This window comes from Grammomys surdaster, unplaced genomic scaffold (genome assembly GCF_004785775.1).
Source record: "Grammomys surdaster isolate TR1022 unplaced genomic scaffold, NIH_TR_1.0 374, whole genome shotgun sequence".
NCBI lineage: Eukaryota > Metazoa > Chordata > Mammalia > Rodentia > Muridae > Grammomys > Grammomys surdaster.
This window is the reverse complement of record NW_021604793.1, coordinates 1755594-1773446: the sequence shown is the minus strand read 5'-3', so window position 1 is coordinate 1773446 and position 17853 is coordinate 1755594. Positions and strand designations below refer to the sequence as shown.

The 17853-nt window shown below is 43.4% G+C and overlaps 1 protein-coding gene across 1 annotated transcript in view; it reads right to left on the bottom strand.

Annotated features, from left to right (window-relative positions):
• Nckap1l (NCK associated protein 1 like) overlaps nucleotides 1–17853 on the bottom strand; it is a 43963-nt gene that overhangs the window by 3913 nt on the left and 22197 nt on the right. The window contains exons 18-30 of the mRNA XM_028781099.1: nucleotides 17680–17799; nucleotides 15229–15374; nucleotides 14811–14942; nucleotides 11862–12080; nucleotides 10398–10528; nucleotides 7634–7731; nucleotides 7423–7516; nucleotides 7196–7278; nucleotides 6880–6960; nucleotides 4196–4289; nucleotides 3259–3375; nucleotides 2695–2804; nucleotides 980–1069 (exon numbers count right to left, since the gene is read on the bottom strand). Of these exons, the coding sequence (XP_028636932.1) occupies nucleotides 980–1069; nucleotides 2695–2804; nucleotides 3259–3375; nucleotides 4196–4289; nucleotides 6880–6960; nucleotides 7196–7278; nucleotides 7423–7516; nucleotides 7634–7731; nucleotides 10398–10528; nucleotides 11862–12080; nucleotides 14811–14942; nucleotides 15229–15374; nucleotides 17680–17799 (1515 nt within the window). The remainder of the gene's footprint in view (nucleotides 1–979; nucleotides 1070–2694; nucleotides 2805–3258; nucleotides 3376–4195; nucleotides 4290–6879; nucleotides 6961–7195; nucleotides 7279–7422; nucleotides 7517–7633; nucleotides 7732–10397; nucleotides 10529–11861; nucleotides 12081–14810; nucleotides 14943–15228; nucleotides 15375–17679; nucleotides 17800–17853) is intronic.

The following is a 17853-nucleotide window of genomic DNA, read 5'->3' as shown; positions in this document are numbered from 1 at the left end:
CCTAACAAAACAAAAGAGTAACTCAGTTTTAGTCAAGTCCCTCTTCTCTTTCCTCCCCGTTTGAAGAGTTTTGTACACATACAGACATCTCTACCTGAACATCTCAGCTACAGCCATATATCTTTGGGTAGCAGAGGTACATCCACTGTTCACCCCAGTAGGGTGGGCTGGAGAACTCTAATACCACACAAATCTTGAGTGGGTCCTTTGAGTTGGGGCACATCTTCTCTCACTAGGCCAGAGAAGAGTAAGGTGGGGGCGGAAGGCGGTAAGAGGAGGGTAAGGGCAGGGCCTCTAGACAGACCAAGTAGCCCTACCTGCCCAACCTAGAGGATCAGACTATCAGATGAAAACAGTGAGTAAATATGTTGAAGAAGGAAACAAGGTCATAAGGAAAGCACTTTAAAAAGTCAACTGAGTCAGAGCTCCAGGAACTTTCTGCCAAATTAGAGGCAAGCACACAGCTTGAAAAGCAAGGGAATGAGCATGAACTGCCTGGTTCATGGATTTACCAAGCTCCCTGCCTTATAACCAAAATTAATTCCTTCCTGTGATCCCCACACCTGAATCACTTTAAGTCCTCTCTGTACTATTTTCTTCATAGTATCCTTGAAGACAAGAAATACACTGGTAGAAAGCTGTCAGAGAAAACCAAAAGCATACTGAACAGCTACACAAAAAGGACATTGCTGCACACCTCCAGGTCAAACTCAGGAACACTGCAAGACAAGGGACCCATGAGTTAGGGGCAAGAGACATCCCATTGTGCCTAGAAGTCCTCAAATGTTCTGCTCTGGGATCACAAGACAAGCCTAGAATGTTCACCAAAATATGAACACAGATCCAGAGGAACCAGGCGAACTTAAATTCTTAGTTAATGTTTTGGTTGATAATATGGCAGGAACCCAAAGACCCTAAAAAGGAGTCTCCTGCTGGCCCTTCCTCTCTGTTCCCAGACCATCTTAAACAAGATACATACCAAGCGCATGAGCAGAGAAATGGATTCACGATTTCTGGTTTTGAGCTTGTCAGTCTCCTGGCCCAGCTGCAAGAGGCTGACAGAGGCCACCTGCAGAGGAAGCATTTATAAAGAAACAGATTTTTATGGAGGTCAGAATAGAACAGCCCCAGGCTACAGGAACTTAAGATCAAGGAGGAGCCTTAAGAAGTGCTAGGCTGTTCCTGAAAGCTGATGGTGGGAAAGTATCAGGTCCCTAGGTTTGAGAGACACACATTGCCTGCAAAGCAAAATAAATCCCAATGGCTTAGCCTGTCAGTGCAGACAAAAGGAAATCATCAAATGCCAGGAAAGAGGGCCCAAGGGGCAGGGAAGAACCTAGAACAAAGGCTGGTAATGCTGTGCACCAAGAGATTAACCTCCTTTCCTCAGCAGCCTCTAGACACCTCTGCCATCAGACTGTTTACAGCTGACTCTGCACCCCAACACCAAGGATGAACCTCTGATTTAAATAGTGGTCTTAGTATTCTCCTATCATCTCCCAAGAGGCTGTCACCTCCATTCACTGCCAGGCCTCCAACAGGTCAAGGAAATAAGTAGAAGCATGAATCACATAGCCCAGACCCAGGTTACCTGAACTTAGCAACCAAACAAGGCACAAAGGAACAAAGAAATGGAGTTGGGGATCTCTTTTCTTGGAGATCTTGTGGAGTCCATCCACTTTACTTTTAAAATGGTTAGAGCTGTCTAGTTGGTTGTCCCAGTTTAAACAGAGGCACTCTACCCAACTTAATGTACCTGACATGTACTTTTCAGAATAAGGGTATATAATTCCTGGAAAAAAAATGTCTCCTGCTGTTTCCTTTCGGAAGGAGAAAGATAAGGCCATAATTATTAACTTAAGACCATGCTTCACAAAGGAAGATGCTCCCCATTGCTGAGAATACTCAGCAAGGGTGAGGGTAATGACCAGAATGTACAGACAGGGATTCAGAGTAGAAAACTCTAGGGCCTCTTTCAACTATGGAAGGAAATTATTTATTCTATGTTTTTCCAGGGGCAAAACAAATATCAATGGTGATACTTACAGGGAGTCAAACTTTGACTAAAGATATTTTCTATAAGTTTCAAACAAAATCTACACAGAATCTACTATGGTTGTAAACTCCAGACCTTGGAAACCCAGTCCAGGTGTTCTCAAAGTAAGATCCTAAGACCAAGCCCACTTGCTGGGAATGCTAATGTTTCATGATTTAAACCCAAGCTTGAAAACTGGTGAATGAAAGTACAGAGTAGGAAGGGCCCCTAGAGAGTATGAAACTTAGCATCGCTATGACTTTAATGTATCTCTGATTTCCTGGAGACCAAATTAGAAACACGACCCTGGGCCTCACTCTGTATTCTAATTCAGGAGGTCTGGAGTAGAGATCAGGAGTCTATTTTAACAAACTCCTTAGGATATTCTGATGTGCACCAACATGATGAATCACAACTCAGTTTAATCTGTTTAGTTTATAAATGAGAAAACTGAGGCCTCAAAAGTTTGTCTGTCTGGAGATCAGAGGACTTGATAACGGCAAAACTCAGATTTTCTCATTGTCTGATCATCTCCCCAAATATCTGGACAGAAGCTGAAGTCCCAGTTGTCAGGAAAGTTAAAATCCTCCACTCTTCCTGCAAGAATGACATGGGAGGTTAGACTCTACAGAAGACGAAGTCAAACCACTTCCACTTACCACCAGAAATTCCTTGAGGTGCGTTTCAATGTTCTTGTTGTACAGAGTGAAGAGGGCAGCAGACACCTGGATGATGGCTTTGGTCAAACAATGAATGTTGTTGTTGTAGCCTAGGTTAGCATGGAGGGAGGAAGGACAAAGAGAATGACAAAATGAACAGCCCAGGCTGGCCCTAACTGAAAAATCTCTATCTCTCTCCCTTTTTCTGTGTCTCTTTGTCTTTGTCTCTGTGTCTCTGTCTCTGTCTCTGTCTCTGTCTCTCTCTGTCTCTCTGTCTCTCTCTCTCCCTCACTCTGTCCCTCTCCTTCTCTCCTTCCCCTCCCCCAACATGCTAGACTACCCTAATTGACACCAAAATAACTAGATGTCATTTGGGGTCTAGAAGAAGTATATTCCTATGGCATTTTATTGGAATAGAATTTTATGCACACATTCTCAAGTGCTTTTTGAAACAGAAATTTACACCTTTAAAGAAGTCTTTATGTTCCAAGTAACTTATCTTTATTCTTCCTCCCTCTCCGGCAGAAATCCGAATAGCACTGATCCTTTAAATCTACATCTTACCATCTTTCTCAATGCTGAAGAAGGAAGAAGGGTCAGTTGCAAGGAGTGGGAGGGAAACAGCAAGAAAGATCAAGAGTAGGCATGCCACCTTATATTCTTCTTCAGGGGATGAGTTATCTGGGGAAAAACAAAGTAAGTTCAGCAAACTAGAATTATCTCCTACAGGGTCCTACTTCACAGGAGCATACTCACATGCAAAAATATCTCTAACATGATTTAGTATCTATTGTAGACAAGTTAGAAGTGACTAAAGGAGACAGAAGAAGTGCCCAATTATAGTGAGGCTCAAATCCTAGAGCCCTACCCATGCCCATGGCAGAGCAAAACTCCCATCAAAAGCTCTGCTGACAGGCATCCTGGGATACCTGTCAGCTTCTTCAAGAGCTAGAGAGGCAGAAAAGAGAGAAAAAATTCTCACTGATCAAGAGAGAAGAAAATGGATGAATCTGGCAAATTTGAAGAGTTTAATATCAATCCCTAGATTCAAGTCTCTTTGAGGTATATATAACAATAAATGGGCCAATCAAGGAAACATGTAATGGAACATGTAAGAGTGGGCCTGGGAAATGACTGGAAGGTTCACAGGATCACTGTGGGGAACTTGGATGTCATTCCACCCAACTTAGTGTGAGATCATCTTCTATCTAGAGTTGTTCTCTCATTGATTTATTTGCATGAATCTTATTTCTCCAACCACACCATAAGTTCCCTGAGCACTTGCTGAACAAGAGATTTTCACTCAGAACTGTCTTCTTCAGCTTGATCAACAGAACCTAAATCACCTCTGTGAGCATCTTCTGAAGGTTAGGGACTATACTTTGTCTTACATCCCATCTTTTATCATCTAAATTCACATCCCCACACAAAGCCTTCTTTAATTTGACATTCACCTGCCCAAAGTGGGGCACAAGCCCTTCCTTGCCCATTTGCATCTTACCAGCTTTCAGATTGGCAATGGCAGCTACCAAGGCTGGGTCAATGTCACAGCTCACCCCTGCAGCACACGCCAGCTCAAAGACACTCAGAGTGACCTGATAGAGAACAAAAATCCTGGGGAGAAATTCTAACATTGGAGAGGAGATTGGCCGAAGCTACCAGCAGCCAGGTCATGGTGTTTTAACTTATGGTTTACTATTATTTTTCTAGTCTTCACATAGCTTTCTGTAGCCTGCAAAGGGCAAAAATGCTTTTTGGAGCTATGGAGATGGCTGTCAATAAAATGTTTATTGCACAAGCATGAGGAACTGAGTCTGAATCCCAGCACCCACATAAAAAAAAAAAGTTGTGCATGTTAGTGTACATTTATAACCCTAGTTCTGGGTCCAGAGTGGAGAGACAGACTGATCCTAGAGTTCACTGGCCAGTTACCCTAACCTAACCATGTCAATGAGGTACCAGTTCAATGAAAGATCTTATCTCACAAGATAAGGTGGAAAAAACATTGAGGACACACATGTACATGCATCCATACACTCAACTGCACAAACACACATGAATATACACATGCACTGCTTAGCATTCAAGGAAAACCTTATTTTCCTAAATGCTTCGTTTAATCAGTGCAGCCAAGGTTACTTATTCACTTGTCCCAAATTACCACTTCCTTTCTTTCATGCTTTGGTCCAGGTCCTTTCAGTCTCTAATGTTGTTCTCTCTTCTCTGTTTACATCTAAGTTATGTGCACCCCTCAAGCTTAATTCAAGTCCTGTAGGCCTTCCTGATTCCATCCAAACTCGTCTCTCCTTCCTTCCTTGTTTTACTGACCAAGCACAGATCATATGCAGCACCTGGTATTAGCTGTCTTTTCAGAGTGGAAGCAAAACAGGTGGCTTCTTCCCAAACAGAGTCTACATTTTAAACATCCTGTGGCATTGTAAAGGGAGAAAACATTTTGGAGGTGAGATAGATCTTGGCTCAAATCTTTCCACCACCACTTAGTCACTGTGTCTAAAGTCACTGTGTTTTAATCTCTTTGGGCCTCAGGATTCTCATCTGTAGAGATGGGACAATGATACTTATAGCAGGCTATACATGTTAGTCTTGGTGACTAACAGGATTATGCCTTCCCTCTTTTCCCTTTGCTGTAACCAGATCTTTGCACTTTTCTTCATGTTCCTAGTGTTTCACCTAGGGCTGAACATCTATCCAAGACATCTATAAAGACTGACTGACTGGATCTCTCATTCATTGTACTCAGAATTGAATTCTCAGGATGTAACTCAAATCATGGCCCCCATCCCAAGCACTTAGACTTCTTTTGAAAGTTTGGTTTTCTGTTTTTGTTTTTTTAAAGCACATCTTTTGCACAAATGCCCCCACAGATGTTATAGCAACACACTTTGTAAATAGTACCAATACAAAAGCCACCTTCTGCTCAGCCCTTTGTTTAAATCCCTTAGACAAGCCTGCCTGTGGATACAGGTCAAGCAGATCAGAAACATAGTAAACGATGTGTGGTACTGAAGGAAGAAAGGGATGGTTGACAAGTCTCATTTTCCCTTCCTCTACTCCACCTCTGAGACAATAGAGACTTTCCTCCAGGTCATATCCTTTTTCTACTCGTCTGCCTACATTCTCAAGCAAGCTGAGCCTAAAAATCAGAATTGTCCAGATGATGTGAGCTGGACAAACTCCAGACAAGATGGAGCACTCGGACTGATCATCAGCAATTGCTGGAAACCAGAGCTATGCATCAAATCAAAACCTTCTAAAAGGGGTGGCAAACCTATTCAAGTATCACCCATCACCTGGCCCCCAAGTGATCTGGGGCAGAAAAAGGAGGAAACTCCATAAGTGTTTTGATTCCCAAGTAAGGAAGTTTCTAACATCGTACTTTAATTCTTCCTGCTCACCACTTCAGACCTCTTTCCTTTAAAGGAATCAATCATAAGAGAAATAGCCTGTTCATTATACCAGAAGGAACTTGTCCCCGGGCTTTAGCTGTATTTCCTGCATAACACACTTGTTTGTACTAGAAGATTCAAAAGGCAAGCTAATTCCAAGGGTGGAGGGAATGGACAGTTAACTTCATTTGTCTGCAGAAGCTCTCCCCCACTTCCTCCCTCCCTCTTTCCCTCTCTCAAACTCTCCTTCTCCTATGCCCCACGGGCTCCTGAAACAGATGTTACGACAGATGTTAGGAGGACTGAAAGTTTAAGAACTGAGAGGGAGAAAAGACTGAGGCTAGGGTACCTCTGAAGTAGGTAGGGTAGGTGGGAAAGGAAGGAACAAATCTTACAAAAAGTACTCCTAAGGAGGGGATCTGTTTCCAAGGAACTTGGCATCTGCTTTGCATGTTGCTCATCTCAAGTGAAAACCTATAGATACTACTCCAGATCTCACCTGTCTCCCCATATAGATGTTTCACCAAGTCTCTCAGGGCTCCTACTTTCTTCTGCACCCCATATGGCTCCCTGGCTCTGTCCTCCTCTCTTTTCTTTTTCTTCTCCCTCTCCCTCTCCCTCTCCCTCTCCCTCCCCCCCCTCCCCTTCTCCCTCTCCAAATTCTATCTGATCTGTTTCCCCATTCAAGTCCCAACTCTTATTCCTGTAGAATTCTTCAAAGCTCCTTACAAGATACTATAGACAACCTTTGTCTTCACTAAGTCATCTGAATCCCTACCTTAATGTCTGTGTCTGGGGTGACAAACTCCTTCAGGCATTCAATGGGGCCCATGAGAAAGGGGCAATGGGCAGAAAAAACCTAGAGAAAGAAAAGATGAGTGAATCCAAAAACAGATCAAAACTGACAGGAAGGGGGCCTTGACTTAAGAAGCCAGGATTCCAATCCCCATCCCCCAGGCCTGGAAGTTCTCTAAGCTCGTGGATCTGAAGGACCTCTGCCAAGCTCAGTCACCTCCCCATCCATGCTCAAAATGATTCGTGTAAGCTCTATCTGCAAAGAGGCCTAGGGTTTTGTAATAACCTTTCCCACTCACCTCCTGAAGTCCCTCTTGGGCCATGGCCCTAAAACTGAGAATCACCCCGATGATGGTCATTCGTTTCAGCACATTTTCAGCTCCTGAAGAGAAAGTGGGTTGTGAGAAAAGAGAACAAGAGAGAATGGTGATTACTTTTGCTTTTCTAGGCCCAGCCTAACCCCAGCTCCTCAAAGCCTCCAACATTCACTATGTCTTCCTCGTAGTTCCTTTAGGAAGGTGTTTACCTGTCAGCTGGGGCAGCAGAGATGCCATCAATTCTGGCTTGCTGAAGTTGGATCTGATCTGAACCAGTATATCCATGTTTTCCACCACCAGCTTCTGCAGTTGAAGAAAACAAAGGCATACAGCAGGGAAAGAAAACAACAACACTCTATCTTCCAGCTCCCACCAGTGCCAAGCCAAGACCTTTTCCCAGACCCCTGACATACTACCTACCTTCAGCTCCACAATCTGAGACGTCACATGCCACATCAGGTTTTCACTCAGGAACTTCATGCCATAGGGGCCAAGAATTTCAGCCAAGGCTCGCATCTCTGGAATAAAATTTCAAAGGGGACACAAGTCTTTGAATATTTAAAATGTTGTCTAGGAAGGAAAGAATATGGGCAGCTGAGGGGGGAAAATCTCTAGTCCTACATACAGATGGCAGGTCTGTCTGCCTCTGGAACAATATCCACACTTCCCACTATAATATGACTCACCTCACTTGACGATAGCTATTTTCTTCTTTTTTAAAAAAACAAAATGTATGTGTCTGTGTGCCTAAATGTATGTGCACCATGAGTATGAAATTCTCACAGAGGCCAGAAGAGGACATCAGATCCCATGAAGCCAGAGTTACAGACTGTTGTGGGTATTCAAACCCAACCAAGCTCCAGTCCTCCAGAGGAGTAGCTGGTTCTCTTAACTGCTGAGACATCTTTCCAGGCCCCCATTTACTTCTTATATGAACCTGCACTTCCCAGTCCATTCTTCTGGGTTTTACTATTGTTGGCCTAGCTAAACTTGCTTTATTAGATGTAAGGCCTCAGAGAAGTCACAAAACCTCTCAGAGCCTCTTTGTTCCTCTGTAATGTGAAAAGAAATCATGAATTCCTCAGAGTTGATGGAAGCATAAAAAACTTCAATGATAAACACTGTAGGAAACTTGGTACAGATGAAAAAGGGGGTATCTTACATGGTTATCAAAAGTCCTATGCAGTGTGAAGCAGAGGTACTCTACTACGGCTTTACAGGTGATGGGATTAGGTGCTTGACCAAGGTAAGTTGATCATATCAGAGGGATGTCCAGAAACCCAGTGCAAAGCCCCCCATCCCCGCAGAGACAATGCCTGTTCATCCAGGGTCTCATTTCTCAGACTTCTGGTATTTAATATCTCACTGGCCCAGTTTCCCCTTGAGCTGCCTTTTCTTTTTCATAATCAGCACGCATTCCCCAGAGTCTCAGTTCTTTCTGCTTTAAATTATTTATTCTTCCAAATCTAGGCTTGCCCCTGAGGCTTTATCACTCCCACCCAGCCTGCTTTTGCCCTTTCTGAGTTAAATCAAACTTGCCTGGGGGAATCCCAGGTTGAAAATCCTAGTGGCAACCCCAGATGGAAGAGGCTCTGGCTGTGATCTTTGGCTATGGGCCATTCCAGCAAGGGAAACCATAAGAGATCAGAAGTAACAGGAGAGCAACGAAAGAAAGACATGTTCAACATCATTAATCAGAATTCAGGAAGGAAGGGAAACTGGGGTTCCTAGCTGCAGTCTTTGAAGGAAGGACCAGTGGATGCCATCCACCTCCATTAACTACAAAGGAAACTGCTCTGGCCACTGCAGCTAATGGGATGCCTGGTCCAAAGTAAATCTAGACATTTATAGAGTCACCAATTTACAACCACAGGACTAAGCTGAGAATTGTAAAAGGATTTTACAATTAACTAGCCACCTTAGAAAGCTAACACTGTTGCCCGAGGGGGGGAAAGGGTCAAATTTGCCTTCTCTGAAACTAATGAAGAGGCAGCAGGCTGGTCTACGGGTGGATCTGCAAAACCCTCTACTTCAGCCATTGCTACCTCCAGTTAGTAACCCTATGGCATCCTTTTCTTCTTATCTATCTATTTTTGAAGTAACATTGCCCCATCACCATGGCAACCCAGACAAATTGGGGTGGGGGTGGCAGAAGGGTGAATGTGCACTGCCTCCCGCTGCTTGTCAGTTGTCAGCAAGACCTAAAGCAGGTTTTAGAGGCTGCCTACAGCTTGTGGGTAGAGCTGATGAAAGGGAGCATCTAAAACCTGCGGCAGGCAAAGTATAGTCTGTTTACAGATAGAATGCAGGGGATAGTAAAGAGGCAGAGATGGAAAACAGAGATATGTTCTTTGGGTTCCTTGCCATCCCCAGAAAAGGAGAATGAAGAAGTCTGAGCCATGGAACACCTCTTCGTCTCCTAGGTCCCATGCACAATCCATCATTTACATGGAGGTGCGAGAAAAAGAAATATATTAGGATCCTTCACTAATTCTCAGCTGGTACCACAAGTATTGAGAAGGAATTACATGGCTTCAAGCCCTCTTTTAAGAGGGAATGGCTTTCCAACTCACCACTACCTCCCTTACCTGTACATACACACACACACACACACACACACACACACACACACGACTGTCTGAGTTGAAGTACCACCATTTATGGATGTGTGACCACAGTACCTCCCTACTTCTCAGTACCTCAGTGTGTTCATCTGGAAAATGGGGATAGCAAGAGGAGTTGCCTCAAGGCTGTTGTATGGCTTGGATTCTATGTGTAAGCACTTAAAACTTGCCCCACAGTAATGTCTCATCAAGAAATCATCAAGGAAGAAGGCTCCAGCACATCAGATCACCACTTAATAAGCCCCCCATAAGGACGTCCTCCTCAAACTTTAAATCTGTCACCGCCCTACAAGAATAAATCCCTTCAGCGACTAGTGAGCCTGCCTAACTCCTAAACCTCTCTCCTTTTCTCTCTTCACCTTCATCCCCCAAGTTACTTCTCAGTCCTGGGCCTTACTTTAGAAGCTCTTTTTATGTGTCCCTAAAGTTGAGCAGAGTTCAGCAGAGACACCAAGAGAAGCATCGAATAGGCCTCTGGGAAAGCAGGAGGAATTAGGCCAAGGTACTGTTGAAGAACAAAGTTGAGCTCTGTGGGAAGGAGACCAGGGCCCTGGGCTCACCAGAGATGTCCGAGAACTCCTCAGCACTGAAGTTTTGTTCCCCATCTCGGGGAAGGCTGATGAAGGCCTGCATGGCCGGGGAGAGGACAATGGCTCCACTGCTCGCCTGTCTGAGGAGACTTTCTAGGTACCTGTGGGGCAGGAGGGGAGGACAGGGAAGCATTAGTTAGCATCCAGTCATTTCTGCTGCCACCACGATGGAGCTGGGGAGAAACCCTGCTAGGGGCTGAAGTAAAGAAGACTGAAAGAAGGCAATATAGCAATCCATTTAACACCCCCGGGCTGTTGGATCAGCAGATGTGATTCCATGTGGCCTCTAATCCATAGGTATGCCACCATGCCTTCAATACGGTGTCATGCAGTCAGCTCTGCTCTCTTTCAACAACCTTGCTCTTACCCTTTCTGTCAGGTAAGACAGGCTCATATTGGCATTTTTTAAAGCATTAACTGGGTTCCTCTGAAATACACCTAAGCTATATCTTCTCCATAAAAAGGCTAGACTAAGGACCCAGGACCCTAGAATCCAGTCTCAAATCAAACCTCTGGCTGACAGGAGCACCCATCACCCAGTGTTCAAATCATCCCTCCTAATCTCTAGAGAAGTCAGAGGAGCTAGCTCCAGCAGTGCCTGCAGACAAAGGCCTACCAACCGCAGCACTCACCTAGATAGCAGTTCTGAGTTTGTATTTTACAGCATCATGGGCTAACTACCGGTGGGCCAAACTCAGGTTCAGATGAGTTTTTCCCCTGTTAATTACTGTTAGTTGTCAAATTTTAAAATTGAAAATTTACATTAAAAAATAACTTAGTGCAGCACTATTCAGTGGGAACTAAAAGGTAGCACTCTCTGTGAGAGAGGCAATCCTACTACTATAAATGCTCAAAGCCCTAGCCTAGCTGGTGAGGGACACCTACCAAACCAGGCTGGCCCCTTCCCAGTATCCCGCTAAGCTGAAGTAGATTTAAAGCGCCACCCAGTGGCTTGGAGAGGGAGAAATCTACCTCTTGGCTCTAAAAATGTCAAAGAAAACCGGTGCTTTCCAAGAAGGCCCCTTTCCCTGTTCAGAACAATCTACTGGACTTGACACAGCCTTGGCTGAGAATGAGGAGACAGTGGGCAGGAGGGAGAAGCTAAATCAAAAAAGAGAAATAAGAACGTCAGAAAGAAGTGGCAGAATCCTTTTCAACAGAAACAGTAAGAACCCAGAAAAGGAAAGTTAAGTATTAGACGTTAAGAGGAACAAGGTCAAAGAGCTGCAGGGTTGATGTATAGAGAGTGATGTAAAAGCTAGAACAGAAGAGGGTCTGGGTCTGCCTTTCATATTGCTGTCACTCACAAACAAAAACAAACCTCCTCTGCAGGTTCCGAGAGATGTTGCAGGTTAAACTACTTGATCATAAGGACCTACTATGCAAGGAAAAAGTACTAGTAGAGGTAAGACAACGGGAAGAAAGAACACTGACCAGTTTGTGTAGAGAGTGGTGACAGTCTGCTCGCCATAGGAGTCCAGCGGCTGTGTCTGCTGCAGGAGGGCATTGCGAACGATTCTGGAAGCATCCGCGCCCAAAAACTGTGCCAATGACTGGATGAAACTGATGTACGCCTTGACTCCTGCCAACAGTTCAGAAGGCCTAAGGATCTCCTGGGTTGTGGCATTGTAGCCAGCCAAAGTCACGATGGCTCTAAGAGACAAAAGCCTTATTAATTACAAATATATCAACAAAAACAGAAACAACCCAACATTCTTGATGATACACATAGTATCTCATTAAAAACCCACAGCAACCACTAAGCCACTAAGGTAGGCACTATTATCCCTATTTTGTGGATAATAAAACTGACTAAGTAAATCACTTGCTGACAATCACACAGCTGGCCAGTGGCAGCTTGGACTTGTGTCCATTTCTTTCTCTGAAGAAATTAGACCAGCTGGTAAAAGACCTGAGTTTCCAAACGCCATCTAACTCTAAGGAAAGAATTAGTCCCAACTTCTGCCAAGAATGAAAAACTATCCTATCCTAAGAAATCCTTGGAGACATAATGCAGTCCCTGGTTGTCATAAATGCTAGACCAGATAAAGTACTGCAGCTTACATCTCAAGAGAATAAATGTCTGCTGCCACATACAGTCAAGTGCACAGTATGTTCCTTCCTCGGGGCTAAGCTTTCCTGTTACAGCCAGTCCTTTGACTTACAGCTTTTTCTTTGTTTTTTTGCTTTTTGGTTTTTTGGTTGTTTTTTTTTTAAGGTAAACAGTCAGGGTAGAGCATACCCTTCAAGGTATATCCCTCATTTGCACCTTACTATACATGAGCTCCTCAAATTCTTCCTAAGCTGAGAGATATTTGGAAGTCTTTGGTTGTCATTTTGGCAAAATGTTTATGGCAGGGCTTCAGGAAGCTCTGTTCTCATAAATGAATGGGAAATGTTTAGAACCTTGGGTACCACTTAAAGGAAAATAACATTAAAAAAAAAAAAGATGAGAAGCAGGCCTAATCAATATTGGAACTTTTAGCCAGTTGTGGTGGCACACACCTGTGATGCCAACATTCAGAGCAGTAAAGTAGGAGGGTTATGATCCAAAGTCTATCCTGGACTACATACTACTTAGAGAAGTTCTGTCTCAAAAAGGAGTAGGGTAGAAGCTAACAACCATCTGTAACTCCAGTTCCAGAGAATTCAACATTCTCTTCTGGTATCCAGAGGCACCAAACATGTGTTCAATGCACAGATACACAAGCAAGCAGAACACCTACACACATAAAAATAAAAATAAAATAACATTTCCATTAATTTTTTTTTAAAAAGCTAAAAACCTCTAGACAAACCCTGGAGCTTTTGGAATAATGACCCTGTGAAGCAAGAATCAGAGATTCCAGGAAACTAACGATCACACCCTTACTGCTTCAGGGCCTGGAAAACACCACAGCTGCTGAAGGTGTGCACGGGCAATTATCACACCATCATCTCCTTGACATCGTGTGTGCAACTGAAGCACTTCCTCCTCTGGAGTTAATGTGTACAGAACAAAAACAAGCTACTTTTACGTCACCCAGGCAGAACCCTGACAGGAACATAAATCTGCATCCCTCACAGTCTAAACACAGCTTATAAGTGGTCGCCTGCTTCTGTTCTCATTCATACAGAGCAACCTGTGAACACAAATCTTATTACAGCTTTGCTCCAGACGAGCAAAGGCTGCATGTCTGGATTCAGCCCAGTCCTTACAGTATTCTGCACAGTTGCTCCACCGCTGTCTAACCTCACGTCCCACCCAGCTCACTCGGGTTCTCTTTCTGCCACCACTCTGCCTCCTTGTCCCTTGAACATGTCTCTGCCTCAGCTTTGGAAATACTGGTTATTCTGTGTACAATGATTGTTCCCAGACAGTCACGTATCATACCTATCTTTATAGTTCCTTCAGAGGTTCATTCAAATGTCATTTTTTTCAAGGTGGACACCATGAACATACTATCTAAGACTACATCAACTCCTTAGCATACATACACTTCCTATGACATCTCCCTTCCCTGATTCATCTTTCTGTTTAGCATTTATCACTAACCTGACATTTATGCTACTCTCTTATTTTGTTAGTCTGTCTCCCCTACTACAAGGTAAAATTCATGGGGCAGGGCTATGTTTTGTATGCTACTTTATCAACAGCCTCTAGAATGGTCCTGACATAGTAGGTGTTCAATAAATACATGTTAAATTAATTGCTCATATTCAAAGACAAAACACAAAAGGACAATGAATTAGTCATAATCACTCCTCTCACTCTCCTAACTACAGTGCCTCAGATATAAGTAGTATCCTTCCTTCTTCAGAAAACAATGGAATAAGGGGCAAAGTACAGGAAGGGAATTTATTTAACTAAGGCTTATTATATGGCAGGAACTTTGCACTCACAGTAATCTGTATTTGTCTACTAACCCTCAATTTCAGGTCATTCTCCATGATCTACAGGGTAAATATCATTATCCTGGACTTAATAGGAAGGAAACTGACTCAGATAAGTTAAATAATCTGCTCCATTGTTATAGCTAATGGCCAGGATGTGGGCACAGTACTGCAGGATGCAACGACTCTGCACTCTTCCCCCCTTTTTAGGGTCTTGTATAGTCAGGCTGGCCTAGAATTCTCTAGGTAACCAAGGATGACCTTAAGCTCCTGATATTCCAGCCTCTGTCTCCAAATTGCTGGCCTCTCTGCTCACTCTACCAAACAAGGGAGATAGGCCAGCTGCTCATTAAAATCTATAAGAGTAAGGCTCTTTTGTTCTTTCCCAGAGAGGTGCTTGGAACCAGACTGTATCAGAGTCTCTAGCCTGTGACCTGACTATCAGGATGGATCTAACAGAGCCACACTGAAGATTGCCACAGAATACAAACATGGACCAGGGAATGCTACCTGTTGAGCCTGGCCTCCAGGTGGCTGCTGAGATATTCAGATGGGAAGATGGTGTGTTCAAACACAGAGAAACTGTGCACATGATTCATTGCCAGTGCCAATTCAGTCAAGTTTAGATGTAGTTTGTCCATGCTGAAAGGAAAAAAGGAATTTGATTATAGTGCTGAGCTGGTGCTGTCTATTGGCATCTGGGAAGGAAATGCCAGGCCATGTTGTTGGAAGCCCTGCCCTCTTGAGAGACACTCAGCCTAGACTGTTACACACTGATGTTCTTCAAAAGCAAAGTAGGAAATTCACCGAAGTGCTTTTTTGTATCTATCAGTTCCCTACTTCCGCCTGCCCCATATCACATTCCCTCTTTGCTTTTTCTCCCTTCTTTGATACAGCACCATGTGGCCCTCAGGAGCCAGATCCTCACTTAGTGACAAGGCTGCGGTTCTTCCGGTGACTCTCTGCTCCTGGCTTGTCCTTCTCAGGCTCTCCTTTCCTGGGAGTCTGCCTCTGCTTCATGGACTTCTTGTTCTTGGCTTTGCTGATGGTAGTGGCACAGTGCTTAGGTAGAAGCTTTGGAACAGACATGGTAGAGAGAGAAGCAAGGGTCATTGCTAACAGCTGAGAGAAGGTTTCTCCATCATCTGCTCCTCTCCCCACTCACCTAGCTTCTCTTTCTCTAACGGGGACCTTTTTAGAATGTTCTCACCTCTTGTTCATAAATATTTCCCTATGTACAGCCTCAAGCACTGAGATACCAGTGTCTTTCAAGGATAAAAGCACTGCTACCTCACCCACATCTGAGGTCTTTCCTAACAGACAAATCTAAGGGGAGACAGAGCCAAAACTCCACTTACCTTGTTGCATAGGGTCCCAAAGTGAGGAAACAATACTTTTTGCTAGATAAACTTATCATCTCACCAGCTATACCACTTCTTGTTCTGTCTACTGCCCAGACTACCAAATTCTCAAAGTTCACATGTGTTCAGTATTCTTTCTTTGTTTCTTCTTTTTCTTAAGTGTGTGTGTGTGTGTTGCTAGCTAGCCCAATCCTCAGTCTCTCCTTTCTCCGTGTAATCCTACAGAAAATACAAGTCATTAATTGACACTCAAGTTGCTTTAGGGAATCACTATGGAACTGCTTTTAGAACAGAAGAGCCACACAAGAAAATTCATTTTTGTAATCACACTTCCTATTCTTAAATCCAAACTCAGTGGATTCAAAAAATAAAATCCACCTTGATAGACAATGATACATTAATACAAAAGTACTTATTGTTGATTAAAAAAATCAGTACCCGACGGGCGGTGGTGGTGCATGCCTTTAATCCCAGCACTTGGGAGGCAGAGGCAGGCGGATTTCTGAGTTTGAGAGTTCGAGGCTAGCCTGGTCTACAGAGTGAGTTCCAGGACAGCCAGGGCTACACGGAGAAACCCCGTCTCAAAAATCCAAAAAAAAAAAATCAGTACCCAATGATATGACCTCATTAGTAATGGCATCAATAATTATTTACTCAAAATGTTAACTCTGAAGGGCCAACACTCACTTGCTTACAACAGTTCTGTGCACAAATAATTATTCACACAAGGCTTAGTCACTCCTGACACAGCACTGAGTAAGCCTGTTTACCATGCATGTAGTAGGTATTTGTAGAGTATGATGAATACAGCTGTGTCCTCACTTGCATATCTTCTGTGCATCAATTACTTGCATTTTTTTTAAATCACGTATTTTGTATTTCCCTTACCTACACTAGGACATTCCCAAAGACAGGGATCATGTACCCCCACTTCTGAGTCTTCACTTCAAACTGTTAGCCTAAGAGGTTTGTGTCCATCAAGCTTCATACAACACAAGCGCTAACACTTATTGCCTGCTGTATATACCAAATATTTAGTGTACTCTATTTCATTTAATCCTTATTACAACTCTGTGGGTAAAAAAGTATTTTATCCTTACTTGACACATAAGACAATGAAAAGGTTTTGTGATACAATAACTGTTTATCTGTACTCACACACCTATTCTACATGTGCAGACAAACACACACACACACTCCTTATTTCGTCTCCTACAAAAGTTGCTACTATTCTGACTCAAACCCAGGAAGGGTGAGTAGTCTGGGAAATTCAAGGTTCTGGAGACAAGAACAAAACTAACTTCTTATTCCTGATTTTCTGAAATGTAGGCTGATATAATCATGACCAGGTGCTATGAGTCAGTAAAGGGAGGAAGACCAGGAAAAAAAAATAGAAGACAAGAAAGTAACCCTGGAGATCAGCACTAGAGTGCTTGAAAGTGTCTAGTTAGTTGTAGGCTGGTATGCTGATGACAGAAAGATTAGATAAGATAGAGATCTGGGACCATTGTTCCCAGCATGTGAGCACCAAGCAAAGAAGACAAAGTTTGTCTTCCAAAACTCTCCAAATGGAACACAGATTTTAATGGAGTTTAACTGCTCAAGTAAAAATGTTTTTCAGGTATTTCTATCTATTGAATGTATCCAACCTACCACAACAGATCATGTGCAACCAAAGATAAAACAAAATCACAAACATTAAGGTGTGTGTGTGTGTGTGTGTGTGTGTGTGTGTGTGTGTGCCATTTTGTAACTCAGTTAATGGAGTTCTCCAGCATGAACTTTGTGGATGGCCACCTCAAGTCACAATGTCAAAAGATTGTGCATTGTGATTCTAATCCCAAGAGATTATTTGAAGTGACTATACTGATAGAGGATTCCTGTCATAAACCAAAGTTCACAAATGCCCTAGCCCTACTCAAGAAATGGAGAATCTGACCTGCAAGAGAGAAACAAGGGTGGCCTGAGGAAAAGGCACTGAAGGTAAGAAAGGAGACTGTACCAGGATGAAGGGATACCTGTTCATTCAGGTTCCGCTGTTCAGCACATATCTCAAGCACACAGTTGCTGGTCTGCTTGGCAAGCTCTTCCAGGAAGGAATTGCAGTGGTGAAGGCCATGGTTCTTCAGGTGAGGGTACTGTGGAAAAGACCAGAAAGAAACACATCATATGAAGGACAGATCCCCCTCCCA